Here is a 22,999-nt window from a genome sequence, read left to right on the forward strand (position 1 = left end):
ACAGCAGTACATACATGTAGTCAAGACATGCATGCATACGGTACGGTACGATGTTTCTGACTTTCTGGTAGTGATCTGCATGCTGAGCTATGACTATTATCATGATTATCAGTACGAGTCGTATGAGCCTCAGGTGGCTGGTAAATTGTAAATACACATGTACCATTCCCCGACTAGAAATTACCAATTAGTTATTGTTATTCCCCTGTGACTGCCTGTAGCATGTAACGCCGGTCCTGTGTAGTTCCCTGTCTCGTACGAATTATAGTCTTGGCAGTTCGACAGTCTAGAGTGGTTTCGGATCTTTACTTAGAATTCAATCAAAGTGCATTTGGTGAATATCGCCAGGTTCTTTCTTCTCCTATTTGTTCCGTAGTACTAGTTTTGCAGCAGCAGTGATATTGCTGTGTAAGGATGACCCATGTCATTGCTTATTCTCAGATATGATGAATACGCGAAGGCCCCAACGCTGGCTGCTTATCGGTATACCATTTGTTCTGGTCACCATAATTCTGTATTTTCAACTGGAATCGCATTCGAATTCTTCTGTGAGTACTTCACTACTACATGTGCATTTACTACTACTACACATGCTTTGCCAACACGGCATGTATGCCCAATGGGGCCAAGATATCATGGGGTCATTCGCAATTATACTCATCTTCAGAAAAGTTCATTTTCAAATTCAGACTTGGTCAAATCGTATATTATTATAACGTGACCACATCCACTTCATACTAGTACAGTACATGTGATTTGTATGATTGTAATGAGCACATGTACATGACACCTATCCTATGTACAGTGTGTAAAGAATATCACACAACCATGGCCAAAGAGATCCGACCCGTGAGGTAATAGCAGCACCAAGGCTCGTGTGGCCCCTGCGGCCCTCGGATTGGGTTTTGGACCATACATGTCATTAAAATGGAAACTTGGCACTACTTATGGCTCGTCGGTCAGATTTCTTTAGCCGTGTCTGTAGATGCATGTACTCTATCCCTGCGCCGATGATGATGATCAACCCATTGATAGGCATGACTGTTGACCGTGTTTCGTGCACGCCCAGATCTGTCTTTGCGATCTTCAATACCGGTTCCTGCTCTGATATGTACGGTCAAGAATTAGTGGTGTGCACGGGTAGTCGGATACCCGTGCTACCCGTGAGGACCTCGGGTAGATGGGTGCAGAATAGTATCCGAAAACCCGAAATCGCAGATGCCATCATGTATAGTACACGTGTACAAATTCATGTAATTCTCTGCATGTCTACCCAGGACATCGACAGTGTGTAAGGGAAGGGGTGCATTGTGGTGTTTCCATGGAAACCTTACCCGATCGGGTACCCGTGCTACCCGTGGAAACTACCTGAACCCGACACCCGAAGAAAATGCTACCCGACTCCCCGACTCCCCGACTCAGCCCGACTCAAGAATACATGTACATGAAAGCCAGATGCAGAGTGTGCAGCTTGTGACTTTTTCAAAATTCCGGGATTACGTCATATAGTACTGTCGGGCGCCGAAGAACGGGGGGGGGGGGGGGGGTATCAGGGTTCTAACCTAGCCCGTTCTTATTTTTCGCGAACACAGCCGTTTCGTTCTTATTCGATGACAAAGTCATACTCGTGCATGTCATTGTATGTCCGAAAGTAATAGCTAAGTTTGCATGTGCACCTTATGCATGTACATGTACCAGTACATGACTATTGCATGGTGACACATACACACACATGGCAGCTTACATGTTTTGACTTGTGAAACTACGGAAATGTATCATCCAAACCTGCAGTTATACTTCTGAGTGTATATTATAGTGTACATTACAGTGTCCGTTCTTATCTGCAAAATTCCAGTCTATACCATTCTTAAAAATGGTGAAATTCTAGCCTGGCCGTTCTTCGACGCCTGGCCGTTCTTCTGCGTACGACTACTGTTGTTGGTGCAGATATCCGGCAGCAAGTGGCCTAGTGCATATAACTGAATTTCAGTTGTGCAGCAGGAGACCTGCTTTTACACACTCCGGTCTTCAGATACTCTTGGCACAGTGCATTGCATAGGCAGGGCGCAACACTCAAGGGCAATCACATTGGGAGAGTGGTTGCCTTAGCCGAGCTGTTTCGACAGGGAGCGCATCCGTGATAAAGAAAAGTGGTTGTCTTGGTCGAGTGGCCGCCATATCCGACTGGTCACCCTGACATGTTTTACCAAGAGTAAATAAGCTCCCAAGAGTGTGCAAGTCTGGATACCCTTTCTATGGGGTCCGCCAATGACAAAACTCACATCACGTGGTGTAGTGCTCCCGTTGTACATTCCCAGTCCGTTTTAGCGACCAGTGGAGTTGAAAAAATAGCACTCCTGACAGAAATCCACTCAGCTTTATGCGAGTTATCAGCATGACCATGGCAGATATTTGGACTGTATTGGACACATGCGCTGTATTGGACACATGCGCTGTATTGGATACATGCGCTGTATTGGATACATGCGCTGCATCGGACACATGCGCTGCATCGACACATGCGCTGTATTGGACACATGCGCTGCATCGGACACATGCGCTGCATCGACACATGCGCTGTATTGGATACATGCGCTGCATCGGACACATGCGCTGTATTGGACACGTGCGCTGCATCGGACACATGCGCTGTATTGGACACATGCGCTGCATCGGACACATGCGCTGCATCGGACACATGCGCTGTATTCTGTCCCTCCAGGAAATCGCGATTCCATGGATGCAACAAATTTCGCGATTTTGGCCCAAACCCGCGATTTTCAGCAAAATCCGCTATTTCCCGCGTTTTTTGTTGTTTTCTGCACTATATCTCACATTTTTATGCACTTTTCACGCAGTTCTTTCCATGATCCTGTAGGTTATTTGCACAGTACTCGTACGTATACGACTCCCGACTAGATATACGATGCAACAAATTTCGTGATTTGGCCCAAATCCGCAATTTTCTGCAAATAATTCCGCGAATTCCTGGCAAGTTCTGCATCATTCCGCACTTTTCGTCGCATTTTTTGTTACTTTCTGCCGCAATTCTTGCGCAAGTTTTCGAGAGTTTTTTCCGCAAATTTCCGCAGGGACAGTGTATTGGACACATGCGGCCACAGAAGTGCTGTTTGCGTGCAGTACTGTAAAAGCCATATATATAACGAAGTGCTAACTCTAACGAGTTAACGAGGAGAAATCTGTCGTTAAAATAGAAATCGTTATCCAGAAATCGATACATATACTGTTTTATAGAGCGTTGAGAATAAGTGAGAATCGTTACATTTGGTACACGTAAACCAGTCAATTTTGGGAAATCGTTATATATGCGCCTCGTTAGAATAATGGCTTTTACAGTATTTCCTACTGCACGCACAAGCAGCGTATGTCTAAATTCAGTAGATGTCATAGTTATTGCGATACGGTCCAGTGATTCAGTGGTATTGCGAACGCTTGACTGTATGCAAACCCACTTACCGTAATAATCACAATCATACATGTACCGCCAAGTATCGCCAGAGCGCCCCACCATCTTGTCCTTTCGTAGTCGTATTGTGGAGGTGGTGTCCTGTCTGTAGGTCATACGACACGAACCTTGCACACACATTACACTTGCAGTCAATCCGTACTCAATTTACCTTCGAGCGGACACGAGATTCACACAAAAACCTAAGTGTGACCTTAGTACACTAAGATTCTCACACCGTACAAACTCCGCTGCACTTTGCCATGCGATTTTCCTTCCCCTGGCTGTAAAATCAAGGTGGGGCGCTCTGGCTGTACTTTACCGTAATTATAATACTAGTGAGGTTCTGCCACACGGTATAACGTGCCAAAGTACGTATGGAAACTTCGCCGCGGTACGGGATTTAGTTTGATACGGATTTTTTCATACCGTTTTCCGTGTGAAGCGCGGTTCACACGGACCGGACTCCGTGTGAAAAGTGAGCGTACAGAGTACATGTGGCGGGGTGTTCGTGCATGGTTCGAGCATGCTACGTACAGCAGAACCGGTGCAACGTACGAAAAATCCGTGTCAAACTTCACTGCAGTTGACACGAAGTTTGGTACGTAGTTCCGTGTAGCAGAACCTCTCAACTAGCTAGGGTGTCCATAAGCCGCCGTGGAAACTAAGGCCTCCTTTCAAGTCAGACTTGCGCTCAGACGAGGCATTTCTTTGTAGATCAACTAAAAAAAACAGGCTTATTTGCCAAAGGTTCACCTTCAGAATTAGGCTTGAATTCGAAACAAGCTTCTGTTCTACGCCACCTACTTTTATACGTGACAGTGCAACATTAATAGTTGAGTCTGCAACCTCACACTCGTGTGCATTCTGTCTCTGCTTTATTTAATAAAGACCAACAACCGCAATGGACTGGATATTGGCAATGTCCTGGAGAGAGAACGGCGTACGTGGCAGAGTAACCTGCACTCACTACGTGAGGAGCTCAGACAAATGCAAGCCAAGCAGATAGAACTACTAGGTAAGGAGGGTAATTGCATGTTGTTTGCTTTTCTTGCTCCTTCAGTACTACGTCTGTATTGCTGTTGGTAGGTTTCTCGTGTGTGCTGCCTTTACGCGCCAGTGATGCTAGTGGTTTGTTGCTTGTGAGGTGTATTGGCAGAGGAGGAGGGGGGGGGGGGGAGGGGCTTGACTGGACAAGCACAACCCTGACCAAACTTTGCACGATATCGTTGAACCCCTATTCTTGGGATGTGTGTGGGCTACTGTAAAAGCCATTATTCTAACGAGTGGCGCATATATAACGATTGCCTAAAATTGACTGGTTTACGTGTACCAAAGGTAACGATTCTCACTCATTCTCAACGCTCAATAGCATTAATACGTGTCGATTTCTGTAAAACGATTTCTATTATAACGACTGACTTCTCCTCTTTACTGTAAAAGCCATATATATAACGAAGTGCTAACTCTAACGAGTTAACGAGGAGAAATCTGTCGTTAAAATAGAAATCGTTATACAGAAATCGATACAATACTGTTGCTATTAAGCGTTGAGAATAAGTGAGAATCGTTACCTTTGGTACACGTAAAACAGTCAATTTTAGGAAATCGTTATATATGCGCCACGTTAGAATAATGGCTTTTACAGTAATTCGTTAGATTTAGCACTTCGTTATATATATGGCTTTTCCAGTATGCATGTTGCCTGCTTCACCGTCTAATAGCTGAGCTGTAGTTTGCAGTGTAAGGTCACAGTCAGGTCTCTGCGTCTAATTTAGGGTTTGAATATTTGTATTTGTATTTGGCCGCATTGACAAGCTTAACATTTCGTGTGCATTGTGTGTGTGTGTGTGTGTGTGTGTGTGTGTGTGTGTGTGTGTGTGTGTGTGTATGTGTGTGTGTGTGTGTGTGTGTGTGTGTGTGTGTGTGTGTGTGTGTGTGTGTGTGTGTGTGTGTGTGTGTGTGTGTGTGTCTGTGTGTGTGTGTGTGTGGTGTGTGTGTGTGTGTGTGTGGTGTGTGTGGTGTGTGTGTGTGTGTTTGTGTGTGTGTGCCCGTGTGCATGTGTGCGTGTGCACATGACTATACCTTTCTTGAAGCTCTTGTCAATGACAATGCACGTCAAGCTGAGCTTGTGCGGAAAGCTGCGGCTGAGAATCCAAAGCAGCCAGTTTTCAATGAGCCTATGATCGAACAACAGCCCACAGTCGCCCAGCCTGCACCTGTAGTACATGATGTTGTGAGGACAGCTGGCAAGAACACAGTCATTGCCGTGCTCGTAATGGGCTGTAATCGGCCGGATGCCCTCAAACGCTCGCTTACACAGATCTTCAAGTAAGCATGTCCCTTTGCACGTGCACTGGGTACACTGAAGGGGGGGGGGGGGTGCGGCCTGGACGCGGTGGGGATAGATGACATCATGCTACTGTCCCGGGTCAGCCATTTTGAAAATGATGTCAAGAAGCCGTGAATCTCACACACCACGAAAACAAAATGTATGTAAATCATTTATTGTACATGTATTTCCATAGCTTGCATCACAAAATTAATAATGAAAGTACATGGTAGGGATATAGCAGTTGCCTCTGCACATGGTAAGTACACACAGCTTTGCTTCAAAGTTCGGCAGGGCACGTCAACAGGAGAGAGAAATTACAAGTCGGGCAGTTACCTTCGGACTCCTCCTGGACAGGGTTTACCAACAGCATTCTCCGAGGATGAGCTGAAGCAAACCTGTTCCATACAGCATCCAGATCCAGAGGAATGCTCTTGTGGCAATGCAGAAGCACAAGGACATTCAGTCGTGACTGTGTCATGGTGCTGCGGCGTTCCGTTTTGATGAACTTCAGGGTGGAGTTAGCACGTTCGACGCCAGCAGATGCGCGAGATGTTTGGGAAGAGCAAGGGATTGGCTTCCTTGACAGTACTGGGGAGAGAAGTTGGATGTTGTCCTGCTGGGCACATTTCCCACTTCTTCATCCACAGCTCCACTTCAGCTCTGAAGTTGCTCTTGTCTGGGAGATCAGAAGTATAGGCTGCCTCTATGTTGGCAATGTGATTGGATGACATGCGATCCAAGTTGGCAGGGAGAAGAAGGAGTGCCTGGATGGCCTTCTGGTTCAGGGAACTGAAACGACTGCCCTTTTCAGAAATAACCGAATCCAGGAACGGCACGAAAACTGACCTGCGCCAGTACTCCTCTGCATTGGAGGCAGGCCGCTGAAGTGCGAGGAACGACTGGTTTCTCTCTCTCCCATGGATAGCTGTTAGACTGCAAATTTCACCATAGAACTTCTTGAATGATATGTCCGCCTCCTCGCGGTGACCTTGAAAGACAGCAACGACTCCGGATATCTGTGAGTATGCTTCCAATATATCCTAATGTGAACCTTGGAGAAGAGCACTCAGACCTTTCAGGTATGCAGAGACGAAAACGTTACAGTGCAAGGAGACAATAAAGTAATGCGATGATATTGCACGGAGCAGTCCGTTTGCCTCCGTGACTGACTTGCCATTGAACTTGGCCAGCTCACAAGGTTTCTCAATTCTAGCTTCAGCTTGCAGGTCATGCGTTGGTGCTGAGGATTGGCCACATATCACCTCCAGGCAGAACACAACAGCCTCATACACCTGCCTGAAATCCATGATGGCCGTGTGCCGCTCAACCCACCTGGTAGCAGACAGCAACTTCAGCTTCAGGGTTGGGATTGGTTCCCCCCCCCCTGCGTACGCACAGTGGGCTAGCTGGGCTTGTGTATGTCCTGCGCACAGTAGACTGTGTAGTGATGTACACATGCTAGTGTAGAGTGGTACATGCTATGCTGTATGCGGAATCATGTTGACTGTGTATTTTATTCGGTTGTTTCATCTGTTCCAGGCGTAGGCCCTCTGCTGAACAATTTCCGGTGGTTGTCAGTCTGGTAAGTGAAGAGGTGGTGATCATGGAGCTGCACTATAAATTAATTAAGTATATCCGTTCAGCAGTGGCTTTTCAAGTTGTCGTAACTCGTCGATTCTCGCTCGAAAATTATCTAGGAAGAAGAGAAAACCCCCAGCCGTCCGTACGAACCATTGACCAAGTGTTGCGATCAACAGTTGTTGAGATATGATTCGCATTACGCTCGTAACGATCATCACGACAAGTTTGCTGGGGACATGCAGCCAGCCTTGAGTGTGGGTTTTTTCTGTTTCTGTAAGTTGTCATGGATGCACACATTTTTAATAGGCTGGACTAGTTTGACTCTCTGCAAAGGTTGAGCTTCGTGCGAGCAGAGAGTGAAATGGCTGAAAAGACTGATCTCTCCCGCTAGTTCATCCCTGGAGTGAGTTTTCTGGGCTGCAGCGCTGGTCTTGTCAAGTTGTGCCACTGCTGGCATTGAGCTTGTGCGCAACTTGTTCCTCTCATTATCAGCTTCCCAAGATCATGAAAGGGGGGGGGGGGGCTCTGTTCTTTTTGCAAAACCGTTTGCCTTGCGCTTAAGCCTCTGTAGTACTCCGTTGGTAGGTGATGGCTCATAGTGAGTCATAGTGTTTCTTCATTTGATGTTGTGTGTGTGTGTGTGTGTGTGTGTATGTGTGTGTGTGTGTGTGTGTGTGTGTGTGTGTGTGTGTGTGTGTGTGTGTGTGTGTGTGTGTGTGTGTGTGTGTGTGTGTGTGTGTGTGTGTGTGTGTGTGTGTGTGTGTGTGTGTGTGTGTGTGTGTGTGTGTGTGTGTGTGTGTGTGTGTGTGTGTGTGTGTGTGTGTGTGTGTGTGTGTGTGTGTGTGTGTGTGTGTGTGTGTGTGTGTGTGTGTGTGTGTGTGTGTGTGTGTGTGTGTGTGTGTGTGTGTGTGTGTGTGTGTGTGTGTGTGTGTGTGTGTGTGTGTGTGTGTGTGTGTGTGTGTGTGTGTGTGTGTGTGTGTGTGTGTCAATGATTGTGCATGCAGGACTGTGGTCATTCTGGTGCTGAACAAGCTGTGGCAGAGTTTGGAAATTCGGTCTCGAAGCTCATCAAGGTGAGCCCTGGTCTACGTTGTATCTACTCACCAACTAGCTGGAGAGTTTCACTTGCTATTCACATCTGAGATTGATCAACTGTCAACATAACGTTAGCGATCTTGCTGTCGAATTGGTGTGCATTGTGCAATAGTGTGACTGTATATGTGTGTGCGGGTGTGTGCGTGCGTGCGTGTGTGTGTGTGTGTGTGTGTGTGTGTGTGTGTGTCCCATATGGTGCAGTGGTATGTGCAGTCGATTTCCAATCGAGAGGTTGCGGGTTCAATAGACCGATCCCCTTATTATTGTCTAGGTTCGAGCAAGGGGGCAACTCCGCAGTCGCGTGGGATCCTGCTGCACACACGCGACCAACCTCACTTCGGCTGTGCGCGACTTCTCGCATGCGAAGTGCAGAGCACGCGAAATCTACATGCAGTGCAAGCCTGTCTACAAAAATGCTACAAGGACTTTTGATTTGAGCTGTTTTGTTTTTGTTTAGACGTCTTCCTTTTTACGACTTTTCAAAGGTACGACTCATCACTGGCTCTGGGGTAATGTTCCTGGGCGAGAAGTGTTCCAGCACAAGAAGCAGCACGAATACATGCTGACAAAGACCACCATCATCACCAGCCGGCACACAGCACACTGTTCTTCAAACACTATCCACTCCGTCCATGTGTTTGCACTGTCCTCCTCTAGCTCTTCACGCTCAACAAATACCACGCACTGCTCATCGTTTTTTTAAATGCTTCCTCTGGGTTGGCTAGCCCTTCGACTTGACAAAACAGCGATCACCACTGCACTGCTATCGTCACCTCATAGCAGTCGCTTCCACCAGTGGCTTTTCCTGTCTTTGCAAGGTGTCCAAGGATGGCTGCTGTTGTCACTACAGGCAAATCTTTAGTGGCTGATGTCCAACCAGATCGTTGGAAAATCGATTTTTCCACTTCAGGCTGCTGATCGCGATCGCGACTTGGTGACTTGGCAGCACCACGGTTACCTTCATAGAAGATGGCTCTGGAGAGGAAAATACAAACCAGAAAAGGTTACTATTATCTTCAGGACCGATCTCAAGGAGAAAGAAATACGGTCTGCTGTAGCCTAGGCACAACATAAATCTCACAACACGATTCGCGATTCGAATATTTCAACAACAACAAAACTCACCTCTGGAGTAACTCCTGTTTGTGGCCCGAGATCGTTCCCTCCCGCGCCTTGAAAAAATCCTGCAGCTGCATCACAGTCCATGTCTCTCTCGGAGACTCTGCTCCTACCAGCAGGAGGTTCAGCACCGCTCGAAGCCATCGCAAACTACTTGAACTAAGCAGAAGACATTCCAAAACAAACCTGAAACACACTGTCAAAGATGCTGTCACGTTCAAAAACTAGCTCGATCGCGAGTGCAGTTGCCCCCGTGCTCGAACCCAGTATAATAAGGGGATCGGTCTATTCCCGACGATTATGGTCGCACGCGTCTTTCTTCTCTTTCTCATTCTCCTAGCTCTTCTTTCATTCTCCTGGGTGGTTACCAACAGCCAGTGTACGCCGGAGTATGTGGTGTGGCGTGTGTGTCCAAAAAAAGAAGAAGAAAAAAATGAAAAATAGGGATTCACTGGCCAGAGAAAGCCACTTCAATCAGCTGTGTGGTGGACACCAGGTTAAAATTAGTGGCGGTCAATTCATCAGCCTTGCAAGCTGTTGAAATGGTGTAATCCCAGCACAAGTTGCTATGTCTAACATAGCTGTTCGCTATCATCGCTTCCACGATGGGCATGTCTGTGATGATGTGTGATGTGTGCGTGTGTGTATGTGTGTGTGTGTGTGTGTGTGTGTGTGTGTGTGTGTGTGTGTGTGTGTGTGTGTGTGTGTGTGTGTTATGCATGTGTGTCCATGTGCACTATTGTGGGTTTGGTTTTACATCTGGTTTCAACCTCTATAAGTCATTTATATAGTACTGCTCACAATTCTTTATTTCTGTCTTTCTTTCAACTTTAGCAACCCGATTTGGCACCGCCTGATCTTGGCAACATATCTCCTAGCAAGCGGCGCATGTTTGAGGGTTACACCAAGATATCTCGCCACTACAAGTTTGCGTTGACAGAAGTGTTTGAAAAGATGAAGTATGAGACTGTGGTCATTGTGGAAGGTGGGTTGGATATGTTCGTATATATGCTGGACATTCTCTCTCTCTCTCTCTCTCTCTCTCTCTCTCTCTCTCTCTCTCTCTCTCTCTCTCTCTCTCTCTCTCTCTCTCTCTCTCTCTCTCTCTCTCTCTCTCTCTCTCTCTCTCTCTCTCTCTCTCTCTCTCCTATGCACACACACACCATGCACCATGTACCATGCATACACCCGTCGCAAGAGAGGCACGCAAATCTGCAAACACACAGACACACACAGACACACACACACACGCACGCACGCTCCTGTCCTGAACATTGTCGTTTCCGGTTACATGTCCCCTTGTGTGAGGGGCCGACAGACATGGAGAGTTGGGCTGAGGCGCTGTCTTGCATCAACGTCGTAGCGAGATTTCCTAGACCTTTCTTGCATCCATTTGTTGCAGTTGTGCAGCTGGAACCCTCGGGTTGACTTGCAACACCGATCGCATTGGTTGCAGTGGGCTTCGCAGCAAGGCAGGGTGAGTCGCTGACGGGTGTCACACGATGGTCCAGCAGCGGTGACTTGGCCATGCACTGGAGTAGCAGATGGGGGCATATCCAGGCATTTGTGGACGGCCAGTCTGCCAGGACTGCGAAACCAGCGAAGACATGCAGTGCATTGCCTGCTGCCAGCCTTATCTGCTACAGGTTTTCGACGCTCTTGAGTGCACTTGTGATCTGCTACAGGTTTTCGACGCTCTTGAGTGCACTTGTGGCGTGGCAAAAGGAAAATCTTTTACAAATACTGCACTGAATCCGTTCACGGGAGACCGGCTGTGCTGGTGAAGCACTTCTGAATGCTGTGCGCCACTCTCCTCGTTGCTGCGCGGTGTCGAACCAATCTTCTTCAAGATTTAGGTGACGGATGTCAGCTCGGACGGTATCACGCCAACGCTTTCGGAGACCACATGCGGGGCGTGTAGGTAGCAGTGATCCGGACAACAGCTGGCGAGGGGTGCGGTCTTCGTCCATACACACACACGCGCGCACACACACACACACTTATACACACACTCACACACACACTCACACACACACACACTCACACGCACACACTCACACACACACACACACACACACACACACACACACACACACACACACACACACACACACACACACACACACTCACACTCACACACACACACACACACTCACACACACACTCACACACACACACACACACTCACACACACACACACACACACACACACACACACACACACACACTCACACACACACGCACACACACACACACACACACACACACACACACACACACACACACACACACACTCACACTCACGCATGCACTCACCCACACACACTAGCCCTAGCAGGTCACACCATGGCGTCTTGGTGAGAATAGTACCGTGACAATGTCCGCAAGTACCTGCACAATTTAGCCACAGTGATGCAATGCCTTCCTGACGAGTGCATTTCCCGCACTCTTCAATGTAGCACAGTGGTGGTAGCAAGTAAAATGCCCGCTGGTGATGATGGCAGAGTCCTATTCACTCCACAACCCAGTGAGTGCGTTTGATTATGCACGCGAATCGATTCATGAATGCAGGCGAATCGATTCAAGTGCATAATCGAACGCAGCCAGTGTGTGTGTAGTGATGATGGCAGAGTCCTGTTCACTGCACAATCCAGTGTGTGTGTGTGTAGTGATGATGATAGAGTCCTATTCACGGCACAACACAGTGCTTGTGTAGTGATGATGGCAGAGTCCTGTTCACGGCACAACACAGTGCGTGTGTAGTACCAGCACCATGCAGCCTGCAGGCGGTTATGTTTATCTGGTTGGATTTTACTGGCTACTCGAAAACAATGGGCTTAGCATGGAGGAATACTGGACTTAGCAGCAGCTACGGTGCCCGTGTGTGTGTGTGTTTGCTGTTTTCGTTGTGTTTTTTTTTTAGATGATCTTGACATCTCGGAAGACTTCTTCGACTACATGGCGGCTGGTGAACGACTCATGGCCCAGGATAAGAGTCTGTGGTGTGTGTCGGCATGGAATGACAATGGCAAGGCTGGCTTCATTGACACTGACCATCCCGAGCTGCTCCATCGCACGGACTTCTTTCCCGGACTTGGCTGGATGCTAAAGCGTGCAGTGTGGGATGAGCTGTCACCGAAGTGGCCCAAGGCCTTCTGGGACGACTGGATGAGAAATCCCGCGCAGCGCAAGGATCGCGCGTGCCTGAGCCCGGAGATATCACGTACCTACACGTTTGGTCTGGTCGGCGTCAGTCAGGGTCAGTACTGGAAACAACACTTGCAATATATTCAGATCAACAACAAACCAGTGAAGTTCAACCAACTCAACCTGGACTACCTACTGAAGACACAGTATGATGAAGCCTTCGACAAGGCTGTGTACGGATCACCGGAGGTTGCCTTCAGTGGTATACCTCTGAACGGGGCCAAGTCTGTTCGCGTCTTGTACGCCAATAACATTGACTTCAAGATGAAGGCCAAGAAGCTGGGCATCATGGATGATCTTCGCGTAAGATTGCTATGCATACTCTGTGTGTGTGTGTGGGGGGGGGGGGGGGGGGGGGGCTGCACTGGATCGAGTACTTCAGTATGTTGTGATCTACTGTAAAAGTCATGATAGTAATGCCAGTGCTGCACACCACTCGACCAGTCGATTTTACAGGTATGACTGTGTTTCAGGCTGCTACTCATGTACAACCAATAATAGTGATGTTCCGCTCTACGTTACGGGAACGCGACGCCAAGAATCATGGGAACTCTCTTCACGTCCCCATAACGTAAAGGAAACCCGTTCTGCTCTAGGTCCGCGTAAATAAGTCACATGGAATGTGTACTGGGAATGCCTTACGTTCAGAATTTGGCAGTTTTCTGCCTAACTTGAAGGACACCTACATATAGCAGATCCCTGTGCATTTTCTTTGTGTGTGCTACTACGTAGAGAACCTCATTTACACGTAGAAATCTGGACCCAAACACGCGAAGCTGTGCGCTCTAACCCAGACACCTGTTCTCTACGTGATTTCTCTACATTTCACGTATTGCAGAACCTCACTAATAAAATCAACACCCTGATACTGCAGCAATAACACTACCGCGATGCGTGTACTAGCAATACTAGTAAATAATTATGTCTAATTTAAATTTTGAACTCTCTGTAGGGGATGCCTAATTGGGTGGACTTTATACACGGAGTGTTGTCCACATGAAGACTATTTTTATAGTTGATTCCAAGTTTGGGCTGCGTATAATAGATTCTGGACCAATAAACTCTATATAGGGGGAGCCAATTGGCTGGACTCTATACAGGGAGTGATGTCCATCTAAACTTTGAACTTACAGTTGATTCCTACTTTGGACTGTGTATAGTGGATTTTGGACCAATGGACTCTATATAGGGGATGGACATCATATAGGGGCTGGACGCTCTACACAACCAGTAATCATGCAGTACACGCCACTGAAGAAGAAAAAACCCCGTTGTGCTTGAAGTAGCAAGTGCCATATTTTTTCCGGAGTAGTAAGTCGCATGCAGATTTTGTACGAAATACAGACATCTACTCTGTTTATCACCGTTAATTCGACCTTTGTAGTACATGTTGCACCGACTTTTTTGGGTGAATTCCTGGTGTTTATAGTCGGCTTGTACTCCGGAAAATACGGCACCATTATATCCACTTTTTATTAACCCCACTAATTTCTGGTCACAAGCTTTATGGTATATAATTAATGTAGAGCCGAAGGATTTATTGCGATTACATACTAGTATAAAAACCGAAGCGAAGCCGAGGTTTTTCTAACTGGTATGTAATTGTAGGTGGAGGGGGGGGGGGCACTACAACACCCTCCATTCCAAGAACCACAAGAAAGCAAGCAGAAAGATGGAACATAGCAGCACAGTAAAGCAGCAAATAGCACAGCACATGAAAAGCGTTTTAAAATACTAAGAAAATGTCCCAAGATCACGGCTATTTCATGAGTGGCAAGAAATTCGGCTTTAACAAAGACAGCTTTCTCTTCTTTTTCTGAGGCACGATATTACCCTTCTCCAACTCGGTCTGGACTGTCACTGCATACAATTCCGAAAACTCATTCTTCAAGCATCGCTTGAAAGCTTCGTTGACGGTCAGGTCAAGAAGTTGGAGCATCCCAGTACATGTACATCCGACTGGAATGAATACCACCTTGATGTTGTGCAGCAAGTTTCTCCAGCACTAATGCACAGCAAGTTTCTCCAGCACTAATGCACAGCGGTGAGCAGCAAGTTTCTCCAGCACTAATGCACAGCAAGTTTCTCCAGCACTGATGTGCCTTGAACACATGTCACAAGAGCAATCCCCTGGCATCAGTTGGCTGACCCAACTCCTCCCTCTGCTTGGCCATGAACAGAGCTAGCACACTGTCAATATACTCCAGCATGGTCTGTGTCCGTCGACCAGTGCTTATCCGAGTGCGTGATGTTCCAAAGAGGAAGGACATTTCCAGATGGGTGACAGTGGTTGGTTTTTCCGGCGTAAATAACTTGCGACAGCAGCAGCTGACCACTCAGACTAACACCCATTATTATGAGCCCCAATGCATCAAATATTCGTAAGTCTGAGAGACTGAAAAAGGAATATAAACACTGCTATAAAAATCAAGGCATAGCTGAGGGTTTTAAACTGTTTATAGACTGTTTATATTCGCATTTATTAAATACATGTAGTACCCACACTAAGTAGCGACCACACCATCAACAGTATCAAATTTTACTGAGTTTTCTTTGGTTCACTAAGCACTTCTAAGCCAATAAATACTATGTTACGAAAGTGAATGCAGGACTGGGCCACAGGATCATGGCCTGTATGTTCTGATTTCTGTGTTGCCTCCTTCAGGCTCTCTTTAGTGGTGGAACAATGCAAAGACATAGCTGTGTGTGTGTGCTTGCCTGTGTGTGTGCGTGCGCGCGCGCGTGTGTGTGTGTGTGTGTGTGTGTGTGTGTCCTTTCTGCTTTTCCAGGCCGGTGTTCCACGCATGGCCTACAAGGGAGTTGTTTCGTTCCTGTCCAGCGGCCAACGTGTATACTTGGCACCGTCCAAGCCGTGGGTTGGCTATGTAGATAAGTAGTCCAAGCCGTGGGTTGGCTATGTAAATAAGTAGTCCAAGCCGCAGTCAGTTTAGCATGTGATCTCACAGTGAACACAGTGAAGGGAGGGTGCTGTGGCATGACATGGCTGACAGCATCATGACCCAGCACCCAGCTGGAATGGGTTGTTGGTATGTCATTGCTTGTCTTGTGTGATGATGATGATCCGTACCATGCTATACCGTCGGAGGAGAGGATAGCATTAGCCGCAACAGCAGCAGCTGTGAGCAGTCCTGTTTTTAGTGCTCCGATGTGCTGCCAGCGGCGCTGTCTCCTGGCGATCCCGTGGCAAGGGCTGTGTGTGTGTGTGTGTACATGTGTGTGTACGTGTGTGTGTGTGTGTGTAAGTGTGTGTGTGTGGTATACAGTGTGTACGTGTGTACATGTATGCCGACATGGCATCAACAGCACACCAGTACACACTCGGTGACAACAGCAGTTGCAACAGCAGCACCAGTAGCAGAACACTACGAGCGCTCTAGTGTTCTTATGCAGCTACTGACAGCTTTCGTGTTCCATATCGATTAAAGACAACATTGTAAACAGTCTCTTGTCCGAAATCACATGTACACCTACCAATTGCAATTGCCTTGATTCTTCTCGCAAGTTCCACTTTTGCCATAGTTGTACATGTCTAGCTTTTATTGCACCTTCTTTGTAGAAAGGCGCTGCCCCACTCTCATTTTCTTGCACATACTTTAATTTAATTTCCTGAGTACCCAATAAGGACTGGTACGGCGGCATCAGTGCAACATACGGTTTTCTTCAACATGTGCATAGGACTGTGTTATTTTTCTTAATGCAAGTACATGATGTTGTGTAGCGTAGCTTTAGGGCCCTCTGAGGGAGGGCAGGAAATGCTGGGTACGTCCCACGACTTCCTTTGTTGCATGTACGCTGGACTGAATTTCGCTACAATATATTTGCTTTGGAGCATTTATTTTATCCTCAAATTATTGTTTGCGCGTTTCTGTGTGTGTGTTTGTGTGTGTGTGTGTGTGTGTGTGTGTGTGTGTGTGTGTGTGTGTGTGTGTGTGTGTGTGTATGGTGTGTATGCGTGTGGTGTGTGTGTGTCCCATATGGTGCAGTTGTATGTACAGTCGATTTCCAATCGAGAGGTTGCGGGTTCAATTCCCGACGATTATGGTCCCACACGGCTTTCTTCTCTTTCTCATTCTCCTAGCTCTTCTTTCATTCTCCTGGGTGGTTACCAACAGCCAGTGTATGCCGGAGTATGTGGTGTGTGTGTGTCGAAAAAGAAAAAAAGAATGAAAAAAGTCTGTACTGAAACGGAGGATGAGACGGATGATCAGAGGATGGAAGAGGAATTGAATGACGAAACGGTTGGTGAAGAGACAGAGGACGAGGCAGATGATGGTAGTGATGATGATCATGAAGATGACGAGCGGAACGAGGAAGAGGACGATCTGATGGACGAGGAGGAGTCGGATGGGATAAAGCGAGATGAGGCAGACGAATGTGTTGATCGTAAGAAGTCGGCTGTGTATCTACACTTGTTATCTCGTCCTGGCTGTCTTGGTGTGTATGATGACTCTCATTTTTCTGTACTGTGTCATGCGCGTTATGTCCAACAGTTGAAAGTCCTTGAGGCAGTTTGTATACGTATTCATAAGCCTGTTTTGTGTAAGCAGAAAGAGCACTTTGTTGCACTGAGGTTGTATTCATAGGTTGACACAGTTCGTTCAGTGCCTTCTCACCTTTGCTTACGGTTACTTTAGTTCCGTATTTTTCCCACTGATGATAGGAACGAGAAAATCGATTCTGGGTTTCAATAATATTAATTTTTGTTATAAAATACACAGTCATATACGTGTCAAACAAGTAACATAGTTGCGTGATGTCTGCGGCCTTCATCCTATTCATAGCTATATTAGAATGAAAAAAAAATGAAAAATAGGGATTCACTGGCCAGAAAAAGCCACTTCAATCAGCTTTGTGGTGGATACCAGGCTAAAATTGGTGGCGGTCAATTCATCAGCCTTGCAAGCTGTTGAATGGTGTAATCCCAGCACAAGTTGCTATGTCTGACATAGCTGTTCGCTATCATCACTTCCGCGATGGGCATGCCTGGGTCTGAGTCTGTGTGTGTGTGTATGTGCGCGCGTGTGTGTGTGGTGTGTGTGTGTATGTGTGTGCAAATGTATGCGTGTGTACATTACTCTAGACACAACTATCTCACACCCGTACTTGTGTCTACTGCTGTGTGGTACGATGATGTTGATCTGGCTACATGCACAGCTGATCAGCCAGTGACTTGTTTCTGATGCTCAGCATTGCTTGCATGTACTGGCAAATAACTAGCTATGCTGTGAACCAAAGTAAGACAGCCTGCGTGGATTCAGCTCAGAAACCATGATTGGTTTAATCTAGCCTAGCGTTGATAACTCCATAAACTCTCTCTCTCTCTCTCTCTCTCTCTCTCTCTCTCTCTCTCTCTCTCTCTCTCTCTCTCTCTCTCTCTCTCTCTCTCTCTCTCTCTCTCTCTCTCTCTCTCGAATGGTGATGCATGTGTTGTTTGGGTCTGTCAGACAGTAGATGCAGCTCAGTGCATGATGTCACCTGTGCCCGCATCAGACTCTGAGGTCTTCTCACAGTTTGATCATGGTTATAGCGTTACGCCGACATATCCACAGCTCCTCCGGTCTGCCACCAGGCACACTCACAACTCTAGCTACAGTACAGTGTGTACATGTACTGCCACAAGGATCATGATGCAGCACTCCTGTGAAAATGAATCCTGTCGGCTATAGCTTGGCACTTCTATGGCTGGGTTTGCCTTGACTGCAGCGGTGTACATGCCAGTAGCTAGTGCCAAACATCCAGCATGGCACTGCAAGGGCGGCATTGTTGTAGATACACACATCCAGCATGGCACTGCAAGGGCGGTATTGTTGTAGATACACACACGCATGCTGCTGAGTATGTGCTGGTTGCAGTGCTGTGTGTGATACTGTTTGCCGGGCATTCACCGCCGATACTTGGCTGTGTAGATGATTACAATTGCCTCGAGGACAGCCGGTAGAGCGCTGCACATGACAGAGCGGTGAGAAGAGAACCAACACATGTCACAGTGCTGTACTGCACACCAAACTACTCTACATACACAGACGCCATGTACAGTGTACACTGTACATGTGTTTGATACCATCTCATGAACTCTTCCATCCGGCCCAGCTACCTTAGCACGTGTACCGATCAGTCACAGTGAGTGGCATAATAATGTCTGATAGTTCGAACCTCAAACTGGGTATGTCCGGTTAATCAGTAGTCCCACGGAATCCACTTACATGTACATAGAACATGTGTGGGATTCATGCTGAGAACTCGAAGTCAGCAAAGCATAATTCGAAGTTCAGTATATTTTCTAAAAATCAGTTTGGTTTGCATCCGCAGGCAGTTCAGTGTCCACTAAATCTGTGTCAGGGTGTGTAGTGCAACTCTGTGCGTCAACCGGCGAGCATTTTGACATACATAATGTGTTGTGGGTACATGTTTGGATAATTAGAATGTCCAGATAATTAGAAGTTTTTGCGTGGCATTTTGGGGATTCGAATTATCAGGATTCCATCTGTAGATATTCTTTGTAATGCTGGAAATTAGAGCATTCCGCCGATTAAAAAATGTAGGTCTGCCGTGTAAGTCAAACCGTAGTTATCGCCAAACAGCCGAGCTAGCAGGCTGGCCGCTTTGAATGCACACAGCTAGCGTCTTTGACTGTACCGACAGGGCATACGCACTAGTTGGCGGACATCCGCGGTGGCCCTTTTCAATGGTGGCAAAGGCCTGGCACAACTGAGCAGCCCTCGCATACGGCAAGAACATTAAATTTTTGTTTCGTTTTGTTCTACCTCATAATCATTGTTACTGCACTACACACCCGGGCATTGCTTACCTACAGACGCCAAATATCGGCCAAAAGCGGTCGCAGTCCCATGTGTTGATGCGGAAGAAGAGCATGGAAACAGCACCGCTGATATGAAGACCAATTGCTAAACAGTGTGACTGTCAAGGATCAGTGCATGCAGAGGTGCCACCACAACTTCAGCCAAGCAAACTGATCATTTTTTTTATAGATGTACGGCCCTCAGGGTAACCTGTTGGGCACTAACAAGCCATAAAGCCCTCCCTGCCATGCACTAACCTATACTTGGTACATGTTTTTGCCCTGCACCTATACTATGGAATCGGTCTCAAATAGTTTGGCTGCTTTATACGCCCAACAACTATCTCAGTGCAAGCGAATAATTTTTTAATGTGACACTTCACTTATCGGCCATTCGCACAAAGAGCAAGAGTCCACTAGTCGTACTGTATGCATAGAGAATTAGAGATACAGTCCGACTCATACTCATTCGGGGAACGGGGGACTGACTAGTTTATTCTTTTTTCACGTCACTGTGTGATGTTGTGATGTTCGCTGTATTCAGTATTCACATTACGGTACTCTTTCCACTTGCAAGCCCAGCACCAGCACTGGCACCAGCACTGGCACCACTACCAGGCATGCCACTACCAGACATGCCACTATGAATACACATTGACACATTCAAGATTAGCTAAGCGCGCCGTGTGAATTGCCTGTTACATTCCTTTGGTACATCCATTGCACAGGTGCAGCCAATAGGCAATGCCCTGTGAAACTCACAGCCTAAACTCATGGTACGCGTGTTGAAAAGGATACAGACTAAGCTAATGGCACTGTTGAACATGGTGAAGCCGAACAGAAAGCCGAAGAACTCAATGGCCAGGAATCCGAGTGAGAAGGAAAGACCAACGATAAGCCTGTAAGACATCAACACAAAAAAATCACCGGCAGGAATGAGCTCACGGTGGTAAGCCATTGTGTTCCAGGGGCGTGCTCGGCTCCCCTTCCAGGGGGGGGGGGTGCACCACTTCTAGACGACAGCAGTTTTCAAAAGGTTGTACCGGTGACATCATCATCAGATATTTGTACATGTGACGTCATAATTACTGTTACAAAGATTGTATGTCATCAAGAAGGAACACAGTACAGCATCATAATTATCAATTTTTTCAAAATAAAGGATGAAAACTTTACAAATGTTTAAAAACCAATCCGTTGACGGCACTGTGCCAGGCAGGCCGATGCAAACACACATTGCACGGATATAGCTAAGAACAATCGTCACACGAGTTGACGTATCTGGACACAGGATTCGGCGAGGAGAGCGTCGAAAAAACAGCTTCAGCGCCTCATCTGTGGATGTGCTCCCGCGAGGTCGGGCTTTCCGCAATACATTGGTGACTTTTCAAAACCCCGGTCGAAATATTTTGGGGGGTGCACTTGCCCCCTGTGCCCCTCGCCAAGCACGCCCCTGTGTTCATTCTTGTTGTGCAAGCAAGTAGTACATGTTTGTTTGAAGTTTTATTTTACATCGCAAAATGTGTACATGTACATGTACTAGTAGCCTAACGGCCTAAGTAAACAACACAGTGCGAGAATGGTAACACCCTGCCTGGCTAGAATATTACACAACACACATGCAACACTGCGTATGCCAACACACATGCAACACTGCGTATGCCAACACACATGCAACACTGCGTATGCCAACACACATGCAACACTGTGTATGCCAACCCACCTGTCATCCTTGCTGTTGTACTCACTTGCTGTATACTGCAACGGCAAACATTCTTTGATGTTACCATCCTACACACGCACGCAGACAGACACACGTACACACACACACGTACACACACACACACACACACAGTCAAATACACGCACAGTCACATACACACATGCACACACACACACACACACACACACACACACACACACACACACACACACACACACACACACACCACATACACAAACACACAGATGCACACACAAACGCGGTCAGCACATTCATCTTCACGACTTTTATGAGTTTAGAATCAGTAGGAACCAGGGAGTGGGGCAATGCGTACATTGTAGTCATTACCAGGCGCGGGTTCCTGGGTGCCCGTATGGGTTCCTGGGTGCCCGGAACCCCCCCCCCCCTTTCGCTCAAAATGCAGGATTTTGCTTCTTTTTTTGAATTTGTTGGGGGGGGGGCCCCTTGAAGGGCACCGGCGCACGCGCCTGATTACTACTCATTAGACATTACTATTCATTACTACTCCCTGGGAACAACGACCTACTACTCCCTGGGAACAACGACCTACTACTCCCTGGGAACAACGACCTACTACTCCCTGGGAACAACGACCTACTACTCCCTGGGAACAACGACCTACTACTCCCTGGGAACAACGACCTACTACTCCCTGGGAACAACGACCTACTACTCCCTGGGAACAACGACCTACTACTCCCTGGGAACAACGACCTACTACTCCCTGGGAACAATGACCTACTACACGTACTCCCTGGGAACAACGACCTACATAGTACATGTACACCGGGACTCGACACATCCACACTCACATCACATTTCACCCATTGGAATCATTACAATGAAAGAGATGAGAGAGATGATTCCTACACCCAGGCACTTGGGCAGTTTTGTTTGTATGTGCATGACTAGTCTCATTCATCATCATTACTCGTCTCAATACTCGTCTCGCTATCACATTGTCTTACCCGTGCATAAAATGACATAATTACAACAGCTAAGTGCGCCGACAGCGCTAGGAATCGAGCAGGAACGATGGTGCGCAATGGTCTTGCCATTGCGATAGCAGTAGGGACAGCTGTTCTTGCACAATAATAATAATATTATTATTATTGTATGATGCTCCGACAAGTCGTACAAAAATTAACGTTCTTGACCACAATCCTCGAGGTGGCTCACAGAGTATGGAGTCACTTCATTCCACGATTGTTCAGCTCCACGGCCCGCTGGACCGATACTACCACCAGTACTACCGGTGTTTAGGCCTCCCGTTCGGAGTACAATCTTCTCTTTGGTGTAGGTTGGGATGGCAGTTCTCTGGTTAGTCTACTTACTCCCACAAAACTGAAGTCACTTTGCACGCCTGTCAGTGTCACGTCCAAGCCGCTGCCACGACTACCTCCAGCACAGAGTAGATCTACGTGTGCGTGTGTATGTATGTAGAGTATCTGTCCGTCTTCTTTTCGCGCAAGAATGATAATAATATTATTATGAGTAGATCTACAGCATGCATATGCCAGGTGCGCATTTGTGGCTACAGCTCAGTACTACTAGGCTGGTACGTGTCACGTCATGCAACGGTTTTAGTTATAACGCGCGAAGCTCGAACGAAGACTCATGATACACGTCGTT

General features: G+C 47.1%; 2 protein-coding genes across 2 annotated transcripts; one reads left to right on the top strand and one right to left on the bottom strand.

The window, feature by feature from the left end:
* Window positions 1-112: 112 nt before the first annotated feature.
* LOC135822364 (alpha-1,3-mannosyl-glycoprotein 2-beta-N-acetylglucosaminyltransferase-like) lies at window positions 113-16,675 on the top strand. The gene is made up of 8 exons (XM_065335115.1): window positions 113-548; window positions 4,358-4,484; window positions 5,563-5,797; window positions 7,341-7,383; window positions 8,387-8,455; window positions 10,431-10,581; window positions 12,520-13,106; window positions 15,593-16,675. The coding sequence occupies exons 1-8, from the start codon at window positions 444-446 to the stop codon at window positions 15,698-15,700; spliced, it is 1,425 nt and encodes a 474-aa protein (XP_065191187.1). The 5' UTR covers window positions 113-443; the 3' UTR covers window positions 15,701-16,675.
* An 830-nt stretch (window positions 16,676-17,505) lies between these two features.
* On the bottom strand, window positions 17,506-22,716 carry LOC135822374 (transmembrane protein 107-like). Its single transcript, XM_065335127.1, has 5 exons — window positions 22,336-22,716; window positions 21,347-21,414; window positions 20,422-20,522; window positions 19,633-19,729; window positions 17,506-18,766 (listed from the first exon to the last, which is right to left on the bottom strand). Exons 1-5 carry the CDS (start codon window positions 22,423-22,425, stop codon window positions 18,706-18,708), a joined length of 417 nt encoding a protein of 138 aa, XP_065191199.1. The 5' UTR covers window positions 22,426-22,716; the 3' UTR covers window positions 17,506-18,705.
* Between the last annotated feature and the right edge of the window lie 283 nt (window positions 22,717-22,999).

Source organism: Sycon ciliatum, chromosome 1 (assembly GCF_964019385.1).
Source record: "Sycon ciliatum chromosome 1, ocSycCili1.1, whole genome shotgun sequence".
Classification (NCBI taxonomy): domain Eukaryota; kingdom Metazoa; phylum Porifera; class Calcarea; order Leucosolenida; family Sycettidae; genus Sycon; species Sycon ciliatum.

Bases quoted from the DNA above. Each gene is read 5' to 3' on its own strand.
- LOC135822364 (XM_065335115.1), top strand. From the start codon at position 444: ATGATGAATACGCGAAGGCCCCAACGCTGGCTGCTTATCGGTATACCA. The intron at 5,798-7,340 runs GTAAGCATGTCC...CATCTGTTCCAG, and splicing joins TCGCTTACACAGATCTTCAA to GCGTAGGCCCTCTGCTGAAC. The intron at 13,107-15,592 runs GTAAGATTGCTA...CTGCTTTTCCAG, and splicing joins GCATCATGGATGATCTTCGC to GCCGGTGTTCCACGCATGGC.
- LOC135822374 (XM_065335127.1), bottom strand. From the start codon at position 22,425: ATGGCAAGACCATTGCGCACCATCGTTCCTGCTCGATTCCTAGCGCTG. The intron at 19,730-20,421 runs GTATCCTTTTCA...CACACTGTTTAG, and splicing joins CAGTGCCATTAGCTTAGTCT to CAATTGGTCTTCATATCAGC. The intron at 18,767-19,632 runs GTAAGCAATGCC...TGTCATGTGCAG, and splicing joins CCGATATTTGGCGTCTGTAG to CGCTCTACCGGCTGTCCTCG.